General features: G+C 44.3%; 1 protein-coding gene across 5 annotated transcripts in view; it reads left to right on the top strand.

The window, feature by feature from the left end:
• The first annotated feature begins 6 nt into the window (after positions 1–6).
• TRAF5 (TNF receptor associated factor 5) overlaps positions 7–18816 on the top strand; it is a 22725-nt gene continuing 3915 nt past the window's right edge. Inside the window, exons 1-11 of one of the 5 annotated variants that reach the window (XM_017744876.1) lie at positions 7–197; positions 11325–11453; positions 11877–12208; positions 13349–13406; positions 15091–15192; positions 15537–15701; positions 16003–16080; positions 16459–16533; positions 16806–16898; positions 17830–17970; positions 18476–18644. In XM_017744876.1, the coding sequence (XP_017600365.1) occupies positions 11994–12208; positions 13349–13406; positions 15091–15192; positions 15537–15701; positions 16003–16080; positions 16459–16533; positions 16806–16898; positions 17830–17970; positions 18476–18644 (1096 nt within the window). In that variant the 5' untranslated portion in view covers positions 7–197; positions 11325–11453; positions 11877–11993. Of the gene's footprint in view, positions 198–5171; positions 5910–11320; positions 11454–11834; positions 12209–13348; positions 13407–15090; positions 15193–15536; positions 15702–16002; positions 16081–16458; positions 16534–16805; positions 16899–17829; positions 17971–18475; positions 18645–18816 lie in introns of those variants that run through there. The other 4 variants (XM_017744878.1, XM_008641687.2, XM_017744877.1 and 1 more) reach the window with 4 other exon arrangements.

The following is an 18816-nucleotide window of genomic DNA, read 5'->3' as shown; positions in this document are numbered from 1 at the left end:
AGTCTGCGCGGGGCTGCTCTCTTCCGCTTAGAGAGGAGGCCCGGGTCGCAAAGCCGAAGTTGGCGCCCCGGGAGTTGTGCGAGGTGTGGCGAAGCCCTCGCCCGTGGCGCCGGGGTTTCCCCCGTGGAGCCGGGCTCAGCCCAGCCCTGCCCCGGATGCGCCACGGCCACCTCCCCCCGGGGATGCCGGAGGGAAAGGTAGGCCCGGTGCCCGCCCCAGAGGTTGGCAGCGCCGAAATTTTGGGGGCTGGGAAGGAAACAAAGCCGGGACTGCTCGGATGAATGAAGAATGTCTTTGCAGCTCTGATCTTTTCAGACTGCAGGGAACTGTAACAAGCATCCCCGCTGGTGTCAGCTGAATGCTGCTGGGGGGAGGGAATTTCCCCTCTGTGCGTATGCAGGGAGTCTTCTGATTTTCCTTGATTAACAGCGCTCTGGGAGCATCTTGAGGCAGCAGGCTTTAACCAAACATTTTCAACACTCTTCATATTTAGAAGGAAAAATGAAGAGCTCCTATTGTTGGCACTTTTTGAATTGCTTTGCCTATTGTTAGCTTGGCTGCTCCTTCCCAGTGCCAGCCAAGAGCAACTTTTCTCATAACTTCCGTTTAATAAATACGGGATGGGCTGAAAGGAGTGCAGTGATGTGCTAAAAAGAGCTGGGTGTATTCAGGTCAGGCACATCTCCAGGCTGGCAGCAGAAACAAGGTTGTATTTTTAAACCTCCCCTGCTGACTGCACACAGAGCATGCGGGTTTAGTGGTGAAGGTAAAATTGGGGTGCTCTGGGATGCCCTTGTGCATGAGCATTGGCCTGGGTGGTTTTTCACTTCTTCTTCTTTTGTCTGAGGACTGTGTTGTATTTTTGCTTTTGAGCTAAGCGTGAGGTGTGGTGGTGATGTGCTGCACTCAGCCTAAAACCACCCAGGACAACTTCCTTTGCTGTTACCCTTGATTATCTTATTTTATTTCTGTTGTGCAGAAAGTGTTTGCTGTGGTTGAGGACCCCTCTGTGTGAGCAGAAGGCAAAACCGCAGCCCTTGGCTGAAGGGAGTTTATAGATCAAGTCAGGAGGGAGGGACATGCCTGTGTGCGGGAGCAATAGGAGGCAGTGCGACCCTCTGGATCACCATGATAGTCAGAAGCCAGTTGTTCCCAGCTGCTGGGCAAAGGAGATCTTGAAGAAAAGATTTGAAGTAGAACAGCCTGCTAATATCTCTCAAAAAAACATCTGCCCTCGCAGCACACACTTGCTCAAATACATAACAAGGAGTCAGTGGAGCCTGTTATCATTGCTTGGGCAGAGAGGAAGCCTTTATATCTCTGGAGGCAATGCAGGGGCAAGTGGAGGGAGACTAGAACAGGCTTTGAAAGTGAAGAGGTTTTGGTGCAGTGGGAAAGTGAAGGGATGGTGAGAGGTGATGTGGTTGTAGCTATGGCTTAGAAAAATGATCTCTGTGGCAGCATGCAGGGTGGATGAATGAATAAAATATTACATTGTGAGAGAAATAAGTGTTTGCAAATGAGTGTTTTCCCCATTCCTGGAACTGTTCAAGGCCAGGCTGGATGGGGCTTTGAACAACCTGGTCTAGTGGAAGGTGTCCCTGCCCATGGCCAGGTGCTTGGAACGAGATGATCTTTATGGTCCTTTCCAACCCAAACCCTTGATTCTATGAAAACCAGAGGATGATGATGATGGACGACAGTTTTGTGTTAGTAGACAAGAAATACTGTGTCATATAAGACATGAAGCAGGAGAAGTTGGTGAGGTATTGTGAGCCTGAGAGAGATTAAGGCTGTGGAGCTAAGTGGAGCAGGGTCTGGTTGGGTCAGGTTGGGCCACAGGGGCTGTGGAGAAAAAGGGCTGTGGGGGAAGCTTGGGGTCATCATCCTGGGCTGGTCATCATCCACAGCCCGGATATCAGAGGAGAGGCTGAGAGTTCAGCCTGTGCAGGAAGATGGTCTGCAGCAATGGGGCACATCTCTGAGTACCTGGCAGGAAACTTTAGGGTTAGAAACTGAAGAGGTGTAAGCTGCTGAAAGATAAGATTCAGAGTAACTTCATGAAGGAAGAAAGAAAAGCTTGTGGCACTCACATGGTATTTATGGGGTTTAGAGAGAGTAAGGAATCACAGCCAGGAGGCGACAAGATTTTAAAGCTAGAAAGCTGCTGTTGTAGACTTGGACCAAAGGAATTTCAGGTAAGTGCAGAGGGCAGAAACCAGGCAGTTCTTTATTTCACCACACAGGCTCCCTAAAGCAGGAGCAGTTCTTACACAGCTGTTAAAGCTATGGGACAGGTCAGGAGCTCTTCATTCTGTACCTCATATTGCTTGGGTCACTTGGCAAAATCCCTTCAGTGGGCAGGTGCACACTTGTAGGGTGCTTCATCTCCTGGACTTTATTTGTGCCCACCTTTAAGTTATCCTATAGCCCTCTGTCTTCTTCAGTTCTTTGTCTGACCCTTTGATGGTTTTGCATAATCATTTATCATCAGGAATCATCTGGCTAGGGAGAGGTGTTCCTTTTTCTGGCTTGTCAGACAGTCTGTGTGAGTTGTAACTTTTCTTGGTCTCCTGATCCTGTGGAGGCAGTTGGTGGTGGCTGCAAGGATTCAGATTGCTTCTGCTGTCTCGCAGACATTCCATTCTTGGGAGCATTCCTTGCCCAGAGCAGCGTTGCAGCCTGAGGGTGCTGCTGCATGACCCCAGCCAGCTGCCTGGGACACCTTACAGCCAGTGTGCCCTTGGGGTAAGGATTTCAGAACCTCTTCTTTTACTTTCTGAGGCTTTTCTGTCCAAGTTTCTTGGCACCAAGTGTGAAGGGTTAATGATCACACTGTTAGTCATCAGTCCCTTATCAGTACCAATGTGCAGTTGTTCCACTCTCTTCCCTCAGCCTAGGAAAGAAGCTAACCTATTTACCCTGGTGTGTGGCTGGGCTCGGGAAAGTGAGGAAACTTGAGTCATGCTGTATTGTTAATAAAAATGTTGCAAAAATTTCCAGTTTCCCCTGCTCGATATTGCAACAAATACACAAGTGTGTGAGAAACTGTCTGCACCTAAACCACAGGGGTTTTGATATGGGATTGCCCAGAGTGCTCTGTAGTTAAGCATGTTTGTCTCTGGGAGTGGGACTGATAAAGCAAGTTTTTGTGTGTACTGACGTTTGCATATAGGGATTCTGTAAGATTAAGTACGTTGCTGTGAACTTACTTTGCAGAAGATGATATCAAAATATAAAAGTTACTTATTGGTATTATGCAAAGCCACCTAGTGACTAACCAAACCTCAAGATTAGGAACCATCTGCAAAGCAGGTTTTTCCCAAAGTAGGCGCTGTGAGACATGAAATGGTCAGACCTGTGCTAAGTCATATGGTTCACAGTCTTGTCTGCTATTTCCATGTGCTTGACGCTGGAATGTGGCCCTATGAAAGAAACAAAAAAATGCTGTGGCTGCCTGGCTGTGGCAGCATGCTCAGGCAGAGCAGCATGGCTTTCTACTGCCCACTGCTTTTGGAGAAGGGGCCATGGGAAAGCACCGCTCATGGTTATTACCTCTGTCCTCATGGGAGGGACTTTTTAAGAATACATTCTTTCTCCTGTTGATTTTTTTTTTTTTAAAGAAAAGAAAATGGTAACAATCTTTGCTGTCACCACTTTTTCAACAGCAAGTTCATGGGGTCCCCGCCAGCATCTGGGTTTTTACATTAGCAGTGATATCTTCAATGACAGCTGTGGCTAGAAAAATGTGTGTCTGTGTCATCAGATATATGTATGTGTTAAAAAAAATTTGAGCTCCTCCTAGTAATTCAGATGAATAACCATTGAGTTGATTCATAGATTTATGTATAGATGATGGTAAAGTTCTTTATTAACACTGAGTCAAAGGGTCTGGGCGTGGAAAATTAAAACCAAGAATCTCTTGTGCCTTGAGTAGATATTCATGGCCAAACCAACTGAATGGTCAAATCAGCTGAAGTCCTGAACAGTGTGTCCCTGTAGGGCTGAGAAAGAGACGTGAACTTGAAAGCCCCGAAGACCTGGTTCTGCAAAGTTTGTAATAGCCAATTATTTGTTAGGAAAAGCGAGGACTCACTTTGGCTTCAGTACACTAAAAGATAAAAAATTAAAGCCTGTTAATTGCCTTGCTCTCTGTCCCTTACTGTTACTCTTTGTTCAGCAACTTTATTTTGTTTTTTGTCTCTTCCTTCATTCTGTTTCCTAAGTGCTGTTGCTGTCTGTTCACTCACGTTCATCCTCTTGAGTTTGCTTGAAACTTGGTCAGGGTTTCAGCACTGCGCTTGGTGCTGGAGGAGGTCAGGGGCTGATCACGAACAATAACACTGGCCTGCTGCTCTCTACTCATCCTGCTGCCACTCAACTTCTCCATTTGGGGTTTTCCCCAAAGCTTCCCAGAAGCAGATGGTGCTTCCTGGAGCTGTGCTTGCAGAGCACTATGCTTTCTGCAGTGCTGCCTGCTCACGACAAATCCAGCTGGATGTGTCCTTCCTTCAGAGCTGCCAGGCTCAGGGAAAGCCTATGTAGAAGCTGTTGTGTTGTTCTAGTGTCAGCCTGGTCAGAGGTGGTGTAGAGTCAACAGCCTGACCAGGAAGCAATTGGGGGCAGGTGCTGATGGCAGGGATGAAAGGATACCTTCTGGGTTAAAAAGTTTCCTTTTCCTTCCACATAGAAGTGAGCTTAGGCTGTGCTGAGAAATGCAACTCAAATAAATTTAATTGATCCCATAAAGAAGTGGCATGCCTACAAATTGGTGCCTTTCCCTTTGCCACTGACATAATGATGCAATGATTTGTCTGTTCCAGAGCTTTGTGGAAGGTTCAGGAAAACATGCAGTAGGTTGAGATACCTCCTGGGAGGGAAGAAGGAAATTGAAATAGGTTAGAAATGCTCTGGGAGCAAGTTCAGTTAAAGGGAAAAGATGAAAGAGGGTATATGTTGCACTAAGTACAAAGGAGAATAGAAACTTTTTTTGGAAAATTAGTATTTTAAATTACAGGAGACTTTAAAATTATTGCTTTTAGAGAAAATATGATATGTTACTTTAGGAAAGGAAGAAAAAAAAAAAAAAAGAAAACAAGAGACCAGAAAGCAAAGGAAGAGGGCAGAGGAGGATAAAGAAAGAGTGGGGGTAGGGATGGAGCCTAAGGCACTGCCACGAGGGCAGCACATTTTGGACTGGGGAGGGAGGCTGATGCAAAAAGAGGGAGATGGAGGCTGCCAAGAAGCCTGTGTGCACAATTAAGTTCAGACTACGAAACCATTAGGGTTTATGGCCACTTAAGTTATTACAAAACCAAATAAAATGTTTATTTTCTTAAAATGGATTTTAGAGTCCTGTTTAAATGTGACATGCCTGTGCAGCCTGTGGCATGGGCTTATGTGACCGAGCCAGTGCTGCTTCCTCTGTGAGCCACCACTTCGCTTCCTGCAATGGGTGGATTCACCCAGCTTTGCCAAGGCTGCCGTGGAGGGATGCACAGGATTGGATCTGGGTTTTTCTTATGTCCTTGTGTGTTTCCTGCTGCCCTTGTACTTTTTCTTTGATCACATCACTCATCAGTTTTGTGGAAGGTGAAATCTACTCTGTATCTTGGATTCCAACTGTGAGAAATGTCCTAGGTAACCTTGCGTTGCTCCAAATGGTAAAATCTGCAGTCCGTACACCATTGCAGTAAGGCAAAATACTTTTCAGTGGCTTGCCTTTTATCCTAGCCCTTCTAAAACATTTTTATACATGATCTTTTCAAAGCTACTCTGGGGGATTTCCACTCCCTTGCTGTTTTAAAATGCTTGTACTGCTGTGTTAACCACAAAGCTCACACTGGTGCACTCTGTCTCTCTGTCTCTCTCTCATTTTCTCCCCATTGAGGACCAGCTACAGTTTGCAGGTATGGCTTTACCAAAACGTGTCTTGTTCACACTGGCAGGAGCTTAACTTTGCCAGAATTGTTTCTCATTTCTAAAGGGCTATTCAGGGGGTTGTCACACAGGGGTTAGGGGAAGGCTGCAGACCCAAAAACATCTCAGGAACCGAGTTCACTCCCTGAACTGGGGAAGTGGTGCCACAGTGTCATAGGCGTGCATGGCAGAGCCTTCTTACTGAGATTTCTGTTGGTGCTTGGGAAGGTGATAAAACATTCAGGGATTGCCACAGAAGTGATGGCAACAAAGTTATTTTCCAGCTGTGAATGAGGTTATTTTAAGGCATAACAATATTGTGTTGATTAGAAATAGATTTCTTGATAATGCAAAATTAATTAATTAATTATTTTTAGAATCTCCAGGGAAAACAGTAGATGTAGCAAATAAGTAAGCTGGCTGTAAAATCAAGGCTGCTTCAGCACCAGACACACTTCATTAGTTGTAAGAGTGTATTTTTAATTTTTTTTTAAATGCTGGGTTGTAATCTGTGTCTTAAAAACCTGATGAAGTCCAGTCTTATGGGAATTTATTGTAATGCTTGACTGTACCTCTGTGCAAAGGAAACCCTAGTGTCTTATTCTGCTTAGTGAAAATTTGCCTATGGAGATGAGCAAACTGATGCTTGCTTAGTAAGGTTTTACTGTGCCTCGAGGATGAGGTAATATTACAGTTGGAACTTCCAATAGTATAGTGGTGTCTATATACAAAAGAAAATGTTTATTCTGCTGTCCTCTGCAGCAACATCCCCTGGGGGGGCTCAGGCACATATCCTGTAGGAAATTGTTGCTGTTAGAAGTACTCTCTCCTGGGTACCAGCTGGTCATTGCACTGCATCTTTTAAGTGATCAGGACAACAGCAGGGCAGCTCCTGAGGTTCACTTGCTGCCAGGTGAAGTGGGATAGAGCCTTGAGTTGAGCAGTGGGTCTGTGTTGGTGCAACAGGGGATCTTTTCCCTCCTCAGCCTCTGTGCTGGAGGGAAACACACGATGCAGCCAGGGTCCTTCTCCCACATTGGGACTCTGCAAGTGTGTTTTGTTGTCAGCAGTCAAAATGTTCTAGCTCTTCCTGGGCTGGAAGGGACAAGGATGATCCCCCAGTGATGTCAGATGTCATCATCTCCTCTTTTCACATGACTCCGTATAACTTGCTGTATCTTAAATGTGTATTCCAAACTGTATAAACGCTTTCAGTCATTCTTTAGCAAGCTCTTACCTCTTCCACTCTGTGGGTTGAGTTGGGGCATATATTTCTTGTCCCCAAAACAGTGGGTTTTGGAGGGGCTTAGAGTAGTAAATCATACAACTTCGTTATTTTAATTCAAAAGTACTGGAGGCAGCTAATCTGTTTATAAGTTTAATAGTTTATAAGGCAGCTTGGAGAGGATTGTTTTAGTGCAAGATCTGTTCCCCTCTATCCTGTTTCTGCCTGTCAGCTCCCAATGAAGTGACTTGATCTTAGACCTCTAAATTTGGCAAAATTTTTCCTACTGTGACTAAGACAGTTCTGATCTACCATAAAAGGTAGATAATTTTAGAGGGAGGGACAGGGCATCTTCTAAGACTTGTCCCTACCAAGTGTCTTAGGGCGAAGCAGTAGAGCTGAACTAGAGCTACAGAAAGGTAGGTGCATAACCTTTTCTCCATGCCCTGTTGTATGTATCACATGGAAGCTGGTAAGTGAGGAAGCGATCAAGGTGCTTTTTACTGGGAATACCCCAGTCCTGGAGGGTGGCTGAGCATCACCCTCCCCTCATGCAGTGAACCTGGCCGAAGCCAGGCTCTCAGCCCCATTTGCTGGGCAGCAGGACCAAGGATCCTGTCTTCTTGTCCATGTGTGATGATCAAATCTGTGATAATGACCTGGATTTTCCTTTCTCAGTCTGGGACATGGTGGCACCCAGTGCCTGTGTCTGGCTCTGCTGTCCTGGAGGTTTTGGCCGTAATGGTGCACTCACAGCTCATGGTGCTAACCTTTCAGCAGGGCTTGGCTTCATGTGAGAGAAAACAGGAAAAACATATTCTCTTTTAAAAAAGCAACTACATCATAGGGAATGGTTTTTCCTGTGTGCATAAAGTATGTGTTTGTGGCTAGAAGAAGTTAATCTGTCCACAGTAGTTCAATGTGATATCAGGGTTCCACACAGCCTCTGTCATTCTGTCTGCGGGTGCTGTAGGTAGAGAGCAGCAGTGCTGGGAGGAAGCTGTTTGAACATGGCTTTAAAATGTTGATGCAATTTTATATTCTAGTAAGTCATGCCAATGCTGATTTTTCTCCTCATTATTATGTTCTGCTCAGTTTCTGAACAATAAGCAATTCTAAGTGTGGAACATTTTACTGGAAAACATTTGGGCTCGGTTTGGTGTGGCAGTAGTTGAAACAGGATAGCTCACAATTTATAAAGTTTATTTTTGTTATGAAAATTATTCCACTTGGATTATTTCCAGTGAGGTTAAAGCATCTGCATAGAAAGAGTTGTTCCAGAAGCATTTTGCTTGTGCAGCTAATGGTGCCGACAGGGGTGGGAAGGTGCTGCTGGGAGCTCTTTGTACTGCACACTGCCTTTGAGCTCCCACCCATTGGTAGCTCTTCATAGGACTTGGGCTTAGCCTCTAGGGATTCATACCACTTTTTTTATGTGTGGGCAGAATTAATTCTATTTATTTCAGTAGAGGGAAATCTTTTTTTTTTTTTTTAATGTGTATATTTTCGGTCTCCATAGATTGGGTGTTTTTGTGTGTGTGCTGTTGCAGTAGAGTTGCAGTGAAAATCACTTTACAGCATGCACTGTGTCTGCCACAAGAACATCATTATGCAGCACGAGCTGGCTGCTCTCTGCTATTTTAAACCAGTATTGCAGTTTGCACGTGTGCTGAAAAACTGCAGCATACACAAAGGCAGGACACCTTCCCCTTGCTGGAAGCTGTGAGAAGGAAGAAGTGAAAGCTACCTCAGCCCCTACCTACGCTGGCCAGGCATCAGCGTAAGCAGGAAATTGATTCAGATAACCCTGGGGTGCTCTCACTGTCACAAAAAAGCACTTTTTCCCCTGACAGTTTCCCTTTGGTTTCAGTTCAGAAAGCCCATGCATGGAGCCAAGCCAGAAGTGGGAGCAAAGCTGCTGCAACCTGCCCTGAGTCACTGAGTGCTGGGATGGGAATTACATGCTGCCTGGGATGGTTTGGATCGCATCCCACCGAGTGCTGGCTGGCAGTAGGGCTGGCACAGGGCTGCTGTTTCTCAGCTCCTCTGAGTCTCTCCAGCTGATTTACACGGGCATCTCTCCAACTTGGGCAAAGGATTGCCATCCACAGGCCTCCTCCTGGGGCAGCCCATTTCTTCCAGCAGAACAGCTGCAAATGCTGCAGCAAAGCTCCTGCAAGGCTGGCAGCAGCGGTGATCTCCCTGATCTTCTGGGCACCCAGAGGTTTCCACTCTGCCCTCTGAGCAGGCAGCCTTCCCTTTCACCTGGGGTGCTCTTTCCTGTGCCCTGAGATGTCCTCAGCTGTGCAGTACCATCCTGGGCAATGCTGAGGTGGAGGAGGTGTTTTCATGGAGATGCCAAGAGTCTCCATTTTTAGGAGTGGGATCTGGGTGGGGTGCGTTATGAAGGTGTTTAAGGAGATACAGGCTCTCATTTCAGCAAGAGAGTTGGAAGGTGTTGTACCATAGCAGAGTGCTCCTTGCAGAAAGAAATGGGAGTGATTTTGGTTGATTTAATGAGCAGTGAGAGCTCTGGAGGAGTTACTGGATAGGATTTTGGGCTGATGACTGTGTTTCTTTTTAATGTGTCCCATAACTTTTTTGCCTAAAACTTCTCACCCCAGCTGGAGTTTCTGGAGTTAAGGAAGATCCCTAAAGGCAAAATGGGTAAAACACAGAAGCTGTTGTTGTAGTTGTTGGTTTTATTTTAGTGTGTTTTTACACATTAGCTTGCTAAACCATACCATCAGATGATGTAAATGCTGGAGCATAATAGGACTGGGGAGACTGGATGCCAAGTAAATGGGAGAAAGAGCAGTAATAAGAGAGAGGAAGGAAACTTGCTTCAGAGGTGTCACCAACCGATGGCAGAGTGAGCTCTTAGGCAGTTCATCCTGTAGGTGGTCCATGCTCTGGAAATTAATGGTGACAGCTCTCCATCTGCCTTAGAAGCAGCAAGCACACTCCGCTGCTGGCATCTGCTACCGAGGCAGCCCAGACATGAGACTGGTAATCCCTCAGGCTGCATTTTGGCATCCCTGGTTGATGTGAGGAAAATAGAATTGCTCCTTATTAGGTGTCAGGGAACCGGGAACCCCGTTTTCAGAGGAGGAAAGATCAGCTGTTTAAAAATTAAAGGAGAAAATGGACAACCATGTCTGGTTTGAAGCAGAAGGCTGTTTATTTGGAGGGATCAAACAGGGTAATTTGCAAACTCCTGTTGGAATAATAAGTCTTGATGGCTGGAATATGATTAGGGCTCATATTCCTGAGGGCTACCAGTGTTAGATGATCAGGTGTGCTGGAGTATGTCAGACATTCAGCCTGGTGAAAGGCAAGGAGACTCTCACAAGCTGGGGAGGTGAATACTGTGTACAACCACTAACGAGGGTGCTGAGTTACAGGAGCACTTAAATGTTGGCTGTGGAATACATTTTAATTGGTTAAGTGCTTTGGCGTGTTTTTGAATCAGGCACATTATCTGTCCGCTGGATTTCCTTGCCCAGGATGGATCGCTAAAGTAGAAAGGAAAATGGATGTGGCTCTCTGAAGCCCGAGGTGCTCTGTGGCAGCTCACTAATTGCTGCTTTCGTGGGCTGCTGCAGCAGGGAGGGAGGGCAGAATGTCAGTGCTGGGCACGCTGTTTCATGCCAGACACAAGGTTGTTAATGGTGATGTGCTGGCCCTGCTTCCCTCCAAAAGCAGCAAATGCCCTTGGTGACCTTACGGGAGATGAGTGAGAGCTCTCAGAGAGGTGTTGATGCCAGTAAGAGTGACACCAGTGACTGACAGGGTGGGTGGTGCACACAGAGGAGAAATAGCATCCCACAGCACAACTGGAAAACTGAGCACTTCCCTCATGAAATGATCTGAGAGCTGTACAATCCTGTAAGGAAAACATCTTCTGAGTGCAAAGCTGCAAGAAATGCCAACCAGAGTGGCTCTAGGTCTTGAGCTACTTGCAAAAAAAAGCAACTGCAGGGTTGAGGGACTGGTGGCAAATCTCAAGGTTTGTGACTTAGGGCTTGGAACAAATATTGATGGTTTTTCTTACTGGAAAAGTAACGTTGCATTCCTATGCTGTGTATGAGTTACAGTAGGTTGAAAGAAAAACTTACATCACACTTCTGATTGCAGCCTTGCTTTTCTTCCTTTTTTTTCCACCACTTCTTTCAGACAGAATTAACACAGCCAAAAACTTGCACATAATTAAGTGAGATCAGAGTATACTGCTATAAATGAGTGATCAACAGGAAAAAGAAAGATGTCAAGTTAAGAGGCTTCAACTCCTGTAACACCTAAACTGAAGGTAAAATCCCCTTGCTGCCTTTTTTTTTTGTATGCTCCTTGCTGTGAACCACAAAGCCATCTCCTGCTTTAACCAGTGCAGTGAACTTGTAAATTCATGTGGGTGGGCTCTACTTTAGGTGGAGACTTTCCTGGTGAACATTAAGGCCAAGACTTGGATTCTGCTTTCCCCAGCTGTGTCTGTGACTCTTGTAGTTTTTTTTGAGACTAAGAACTGCTGCAAGAAAATTTTAAAAAATCAAAACCCAACCAAACCATAAAAATCTCAATTCTGTGGAATAATTTTCAGGTTGTGAAGCTCTTTTCCAAAGAAATGTGCTTTGATGCTTGTTGTGTAATCTTCATTTTGTGGTTCTGTGAGCGTTTTGTTGTTCTTCCATAGCTGGCACCACATTTCCCTCTGAAACCTGTCTCCCCCCTGCAGATGAGAGCCCTCCTGCCAGCAGCAACCTGCTGCAAGCGGTAGCCGAGGCCGAGTGGCTGCCAGGGAGTATTTGAAGAGCTTCTCCCTGTGTCTGCTTCGCTTCCCAGTGCAGCTCCCATGGCCTGTGACGAACCCGCTGCTCTCTCGGGCATCTTCACGCGCCAGAACTCTGCCAGCACCAACTCTCTGGACTTCGAGCCCGACACCGACTACAAGTTTGTGGAAAGCCTGGAGGAGCGCTACAAGTGCGCCTACTGCCACCTGGTCCTGCACAACCCCCACCAGACGGGATGCGGCCACCGCTTCTGCCAGCAGTGCATTCTTGCTCTGAGGTGAGAGCAGACTCCTCCCGTACCCGCAAGCTCCCCTTGTTCTCTTTCCTAAAAAAACCAGCCCACATCATCTATAAATGAGCAGTGAGTGCCATAATAATATTACCAACCCAGTAAGAGGCTGAAGGAGTCAGTGGAAGGACTCTGTTGAACCCAGTGACTGCGTGCTCAGTGTTTTAAAGGTGTCTCTAACCCGGTGCTGGTGAACCGCAGGGAAGTCAGCGTAAAGAAACTATTGATGTAAGCTGATACACTGCTGTGTGAGATGCTGCTGTGGTCTGTCTGCCTGCCATTGTGCTCTTCAGAGGAATTTGCTGCATTGATGTCTCACGGTGTTGGTGCTGGTGGTTAGATTAGGCTGTGTTCATTTGCTTCTGCATAATTCCTCTGAATTTAGCAGAATTATAAAACTGATGTTAATATTATCTGATACTGCAGTTAGATCACAAGGCTGCTGGCATCCCTCTGCTTGGTACAAATGAGTTTACCCCCCAGACCTGTCTGGGAATACATTATGGACTGTTTGGTGTACCTGAAGGCAGGATTTCTCCTGGAAAGGCTGCAGAGGAGCCTCTTTACATGGATGGATGTCACTAATTAACTTTTGTGAATTTTAGATGCTTCACATTTGCTGCTTTGTCTCTGTGTTGCTCCCTTTTGCACTGCCTCAATGAATGTTTTCCTGCACCCTATCACAGGATTTCTGGAAGCCTTTTAAGAAAGGAGCCATTAGGTCTTCTTTTACTGGTGTAGCAAGGAGGGCACTGGTTCTTCTAGGCAAAGGCTGGGTTTAAAGCGCACAATGAGATTTTTTGAGATACGACATCTGTGAGCTGCAGCTGGCCAGAGAGTGACTAAGTCCTCTTAATTAAAAAACATCTTGTGGTTTTTACCATTGAACACTCTTAGGACAAACTCTGCTTTCTATTACATATTCACGGTTGCCGCTTTATGTCCTCTCTAAGCTCTGGGCAGAATTTGGCTGTGTAGTTGCTGGATAAAAGTGTTTTCAAAGGACTTTTTTTTTTGTTTTTATGGTATCTACTGCTGACTTCTGTCAGAGTCAGATTATAGCATAGCCCAATTTCATAAAATAAATTGAATTTCCTGTGGGTTAACACGACTCTTCTTTTGATCTAGAGAGTTAAACGCAGTACCCACCTGTCCTGTCGACAAAGAAACAATAAAAATGCATGAGGTAAGTGGCTATAGCTTTATTTCAACAGTCAGCATTTACATGGGAAAGGCAAGACAGCTGAGAACAAGGTGGCTTTTAGTCCTCAGAGCAGAGCAGTTTTTCTGTCTCTGAAATGATGCTAAAGGAAGCAGTGTACTCAGTGATGCTTTCCCAGGAAGAAATTATGGCTGTCTAGCTAAAGCTTCATTTTATACTTCATGTTCTAAAGTTATTTCATTTTAGTCTTCTGTTATTTCCAGTAAAGTGTTGAAGAATTTCACAAAGCTTTAAATCCTCTCAAGTCACCAGATGTCTGGCTTTTTATGGAGATTTTATTGACTTGCTTTTTTAATGCCCTATCTTGCTAGGATATCTTGTTTATCTGATTGTCTTTGTTTTCACTTGGCTGTAATTTGCTGTCTTGACTATCTGCATTAGCTCTTATTAGCCCTGAAGATTTAATTTACTTTTGGGTAACTTTTAGAGAAAAAAATAAGTTAATCCTTTTTATTTTGCAAGCTATTGTTGGTTTTGGTTGTTTTGTTTTATAATGGATTCATTTGTCCTTACTTATATTCCAAGACTTGAAAGTGTACTGTATACTTGGTCCTGCCAGATATTTTCCAGGGAAATAAAATGTTTCCTTCCTCTCTCTCCTACTCCTGATTGGAAATTGTAATCAGACTGTCCACAGGATTTTTGGTTTTCATTTGCCATCTTCTACTTCTTGCAAATTTTGATGGCAACAATACAGGAAGATCTCTAAATAAGACAGAGAGTTTGCTCTGGTGGCTTCGTTTGCTTCTGCATATACAGCTGAGAACGGTGCTGCTTCTCAGAGGTGGCAGAAAGGATATCTCAGCACTGCCTCCATCCCAAAGGCGCTTGAACATAGTGGAGCATGCACAGAGCTGGTTTGGCTTTTGGGGCATATTAGCTCCAGTTGCTTTCCTCTAGATACAGGCAGGCTCTGGCAGTGGTTATACAGCTCCTGTGCTACTAGTCCTGCTGGCTGTGGGGATGGATCAGCATCTGTGGAATAACTATGTGGGGGGAAAAAAAACCCTACAAAACAAATTTCAGAAATGGTTTAATTTATAGTTTTAATACAAATTTTCAACATTAATTATTAAGAGCCATACTCATGATTATGGAGTCTACACTTGAACACTCAGAAGATCTGTAGCGATGTATTGTTCTTTTATATTATAAGTAATATCCCTTGTTGTGGTGGCCAGTGAACATACATTACAAGGGACAGAGAGTTCTCAGTAAGACAAGTCCCCAGCACCACAAGAACCACTTTATGTTAGGGTGACCAGAAAGGCTTCTCCCAGGATGCTTGTTCTGTTGCGTTACTCTATCCCAGTTTGGATTCCCCGGTTGGCTGTCAGCCTCTACCCCCCCGTCACTCCCCCAGAGCTTCCCCATTGGTCCCCGCTCCCTGGTCCTGCCTTTTCCCCGTCCCCGGGTAAAACTGTGAGTTTTGGGATTGTGTTGGTATTTGCCTCTGCACCCTTTGACAGTGTAGCAGCAATAAATGCTCCTGGCGGAACGCACACAAATGCCCTTCTCGACTCTTTGCTACCGACTGTAACACTGAACCCACCCGTGCGTCTGTGGGGGCACGCGGGACCCCACGGAGCCGGGCAGGGACAGTATTACCATGTGACTGCATATTAAGGCTGGTTTGCTTCCTTTACAGGTATTCAAAGACAACTGCTGTAAAAGGGAAGTTCTCAACTTGCATGTGTTCTGCAAAAACTTTCCTGACTGCAATTCAAAAGTAATTCTGGGACGATATCAGGTTGGTTTGCTTGATCAAATTTTGAAGCCTTTGATTTTCATGACAGCCCTATGTATTTATGATCAGCTAAATTCCCATGATTTTCTTCAGAGTTATTGTTGCAATGTGGTTTAAGTACAAAGATTATGACAGCTATACACTGTAAGTAGCAAATATTACAGCTCTTAGCTTGTTCCAGCTTTGCCTTAGGGTTTTTTCTTTTTTAAATAAGAATCATTTGCTTTATGTAGCCTTAGTAAATTAGTGTCCATTCATATTCTGAATGTTTAGGTGATTGTTGATTCAAGGAAACGTCCCAGGTCACACTGGCCATTTGGCATTTAATCTGCTGGTGTGTGTTGCAGGAGCATCTCCAGCAGTGTTTGTTTCAAAGCATGCAATGCACTAATGATGGATGTCCAGATCAAATTCTTCGCAAAGACTTGAAAGAGCACTTGAGCCAGCACTGTAAATTCCGAGAAGAGATGTGCCAGTACTGTAATACATATGTGGTGTTAATTAACATAAAGGTAAGATTATGAAGCATTCCCAGGAGTCCATAGCACCTGTTTCCCCTTGATACTGCTGAGTGAAAAGTTTCCAGCATTGCAGTGGCACTTAACACCTGAAACAAAATTTGGCTGAGTAGCTGAAGGTGAAAGTATAATAACTGTGCTTTAAATAATACCAATTATTGATGCTCTCTTACGAACACCAAGGTGATATGTGGCTTGCATTTGTATGTTTGGGATTTCTTTTTGCATAGCTTCCTCTGCATATACTACTTTAAAAAAATAAAACCATTGCCTTGTTCTGTTCCTTTTTCTTCAGAATCATGAGAAAAATGATTGTCCTGATTATCCTGTGCCTTGTCTCCAAAACTGTTCACAAATAATTCTGAAAAAAGAGGTACAATTATTTTTTTTCACATATTGCAATTCAGCAGATCACACATGTTTATGAAAACTGAAAGCAATGTTGCAGACCACATTTGCCCGTGCCAATAAAATTTCAATGCTCTAAGTGTTTAGTTTGTTTGATCCTAAAAGGGATATATCTCCCATCTTTTAAGTGGATTATTCTGTCACTGCAAGCCATTGGTGTTTTGCAGAATGGAAAAATACCTGGCTTGCTTATTGATTCTAAATACTCATTTTCCTGTTTAGGTGATTGGTGGTGTCACGACAGTGGCCTTTATTCACCCTTTGTGCAGGCATTTAGATTTCATTAGTGCTTCAAATTACCAAGTAATTATTTAATCACAACCTTCTTTGTTAATACATGCAGATCGAAAAGCACCATGCTGTGTGTCCTGAGGCAGAAGTGGACTGCCCGTATAAGCAGTACGGCTGTCATGTAAAGGTACTGTTTTACAGATCTTTGTCTGCACCAGGACTGGACTCTGTCTCCCAAACCAAGCACAATAATTAAAATAACCAGTTGATGTCCTTTCACAGCCATTTCTGCTGTTGGTTAAGATGCCATCCTAGAAAATCAGGACTGCCTTTCCCTCACTTTCAAGGCATAAAGGAGACATTTTGAATGTTTGCATTACTAAATTTTTTACTGACAGCTTCAAAAATCTGCTTATCTTACTATTTTATTTTTTCACTTCCCCCCTCTGCCTCACTAAGGTTAAAAGAGGGAAACTTGCTGAACATGAAAACAGTGCCCTGAGGGAACACATGCTGCAGATTTTAGACAAGAACTCCCGGTTGGAAGAACAGGTAAGTCATATTTAATAAGCACTCTTCAGCAGTTCTTGACTTGTTAGCGGATGATATGAGAGTCTACATTTGTTGCCTGGTTTAGCTCAGCTACATTTTAAAAGACTGTTTTTATGGTCTTTTCACACCTCAGAAGACAGCATAAGCTCTTCTAGGGAAGTCAGTCAATTACAGGGAAAGCTCTCTGTGCCCAGGCACATACATTCTCCACTAGGCACAGTGGGAGGCTCCTTGCCATTGCTCACCTCATTTGCTTTCAGTCTCTGCCTTACACTGGATATGACGTTTAGAGATAAAGTATTTTAAAGTTTCATTGACTGGCCAGGTTACCTGCTCTGTGTGGAGGCAGCACAGAGGACACCAGAACCAGCTGCAAGCATCTTTCTGCTCATGATCACTTCTTTGGCTCCCAGCAGGTGACACTGGGTGTAGGCCCAGTCCTGCTAAACTGAATGCATCCAAGCTGATAGTGAACTTACTCTTTGCTTGTTTATGCAAGAAATAAGCATCCCAAAGTGCTGTAACTTGGTTTTGAAGAGTGTATCCCTCACTGACTCATCTCTTCAGTTGGTTAGACCTCTGTAGAGGAAAAAAATCTGTATACATATGCACAGAAACACACATGCACGTGTGCATGTAAGTATGTACTACCCCACTGTAGAGCTGAATGGATCATCATGATGGAAATGAGAGATGGGAGCCTCTTTCACCTGTAGCCACACAGATCTATTCAAGAGTCTGATACCTTACGTTCAATTCTTGCCAGTGCTTATCCACAAATAGTGAATTAAGGAGTGCTTTATCTAGCTCACTTAGAGGATTTGCACTGTAAACTTTTCCACTCTCTCTTATATAGTCACATATTTTATAATTTCTTCATTGTATGTTTTGGTGTTCCTTAGCATTTATACTCTGATTTTTCCATCTGTAGATATCTGACCTGTATAAGAGCCTGGAATGTAAAGAGATTAAAATCCAGCAGCTAGCAGATGCCATTAAGAAATGTGAGAAAGAATTCAGACAGTATACACAACTGTTTGGTAACAACAGCAGCTTGATGGTAAGCAGTCAGGTGAGACATTGATTTTACCTTTTTTACCAATTGCTTTCTTGTATCCTGAAATATGTTTCTCCAGTAATAGTTGTCATTAATAGCACAGCAATAACAAATCTCCTCAAGACCTTCTCATTTTTTTACAGTACGGCATTGTCTTTTCATTTTAATGGATACAGAAGTTTGGATACATGATCTGGGCAAAAAGCACTGTACAAATCCTCATGGTCAGATGCCCATGGCAAATGTGCAGGTGTAAATTTGAACACTGAGCTGAATGTAGTGATGCAGTGTGAATTGGGTCTGAATGACGGATGGCTTCTCAGTCTGTAAATGTGCTGAATTAATCATGAAGGAGCACTGGGATAAATTCCTAAGCCAGCAGAGCACTTTGAATGCATCATATCATTGATACTGCTGATATGCTAAAGACTTCATTATGTTAATTCAAAGCAAATAGCTGATTTTATGGATATCTCTTGTCTCTACTTCCCACCCTCTTCCAATGGCATGAACTGGAAAGGCTCTGGCCAGTCACCTGGATAAGTCTGCACGCCTGGAATCACAAGTGAAACAGCTAATACAGATGGCAAACCAGCAGCAAAGTAAATTAGACCTGCAGCCCCTGTTTGACACAATTGAAAACGTGAAACAGAAGATTGCCCTGATGGAGACGTACGACCAGCGCTTGGGTATGTTGGCACTTTCCTGCACAGGTAGCGGGGGTTTGCTCACTTACTGGTGGCTAACGAGAGACTCTGGTGCTACACTCAGTCAGCTGTAGCTCTTCAGTACAAAGGGCTTTCTTCTTGCATTCTGAGACCAAACTGTGATGGTGTGTGCAGTGTTGTCCCACCTTTCCCT

This window comes from Corvus brachyrhynchos, unplaced genomic scaffold, assembly GCF_000691975.1.
Source record: "Corvus brachyrhynchos isolate BGI_N302 unplaced genomic scaffold, ASM69197v1 scaffold258, whole genome shotgun sequence".
Taxonomy (NCBI): domain Eukaryota; kingdom Metazoa; phylum Chordata; class Aves; order Passeriformes; family Corvidae; genus Corvus; species Corvus brachyrhynchos.
This window is presented reverse-complemented; position numbering and strand designations above follow the sequence as displayed.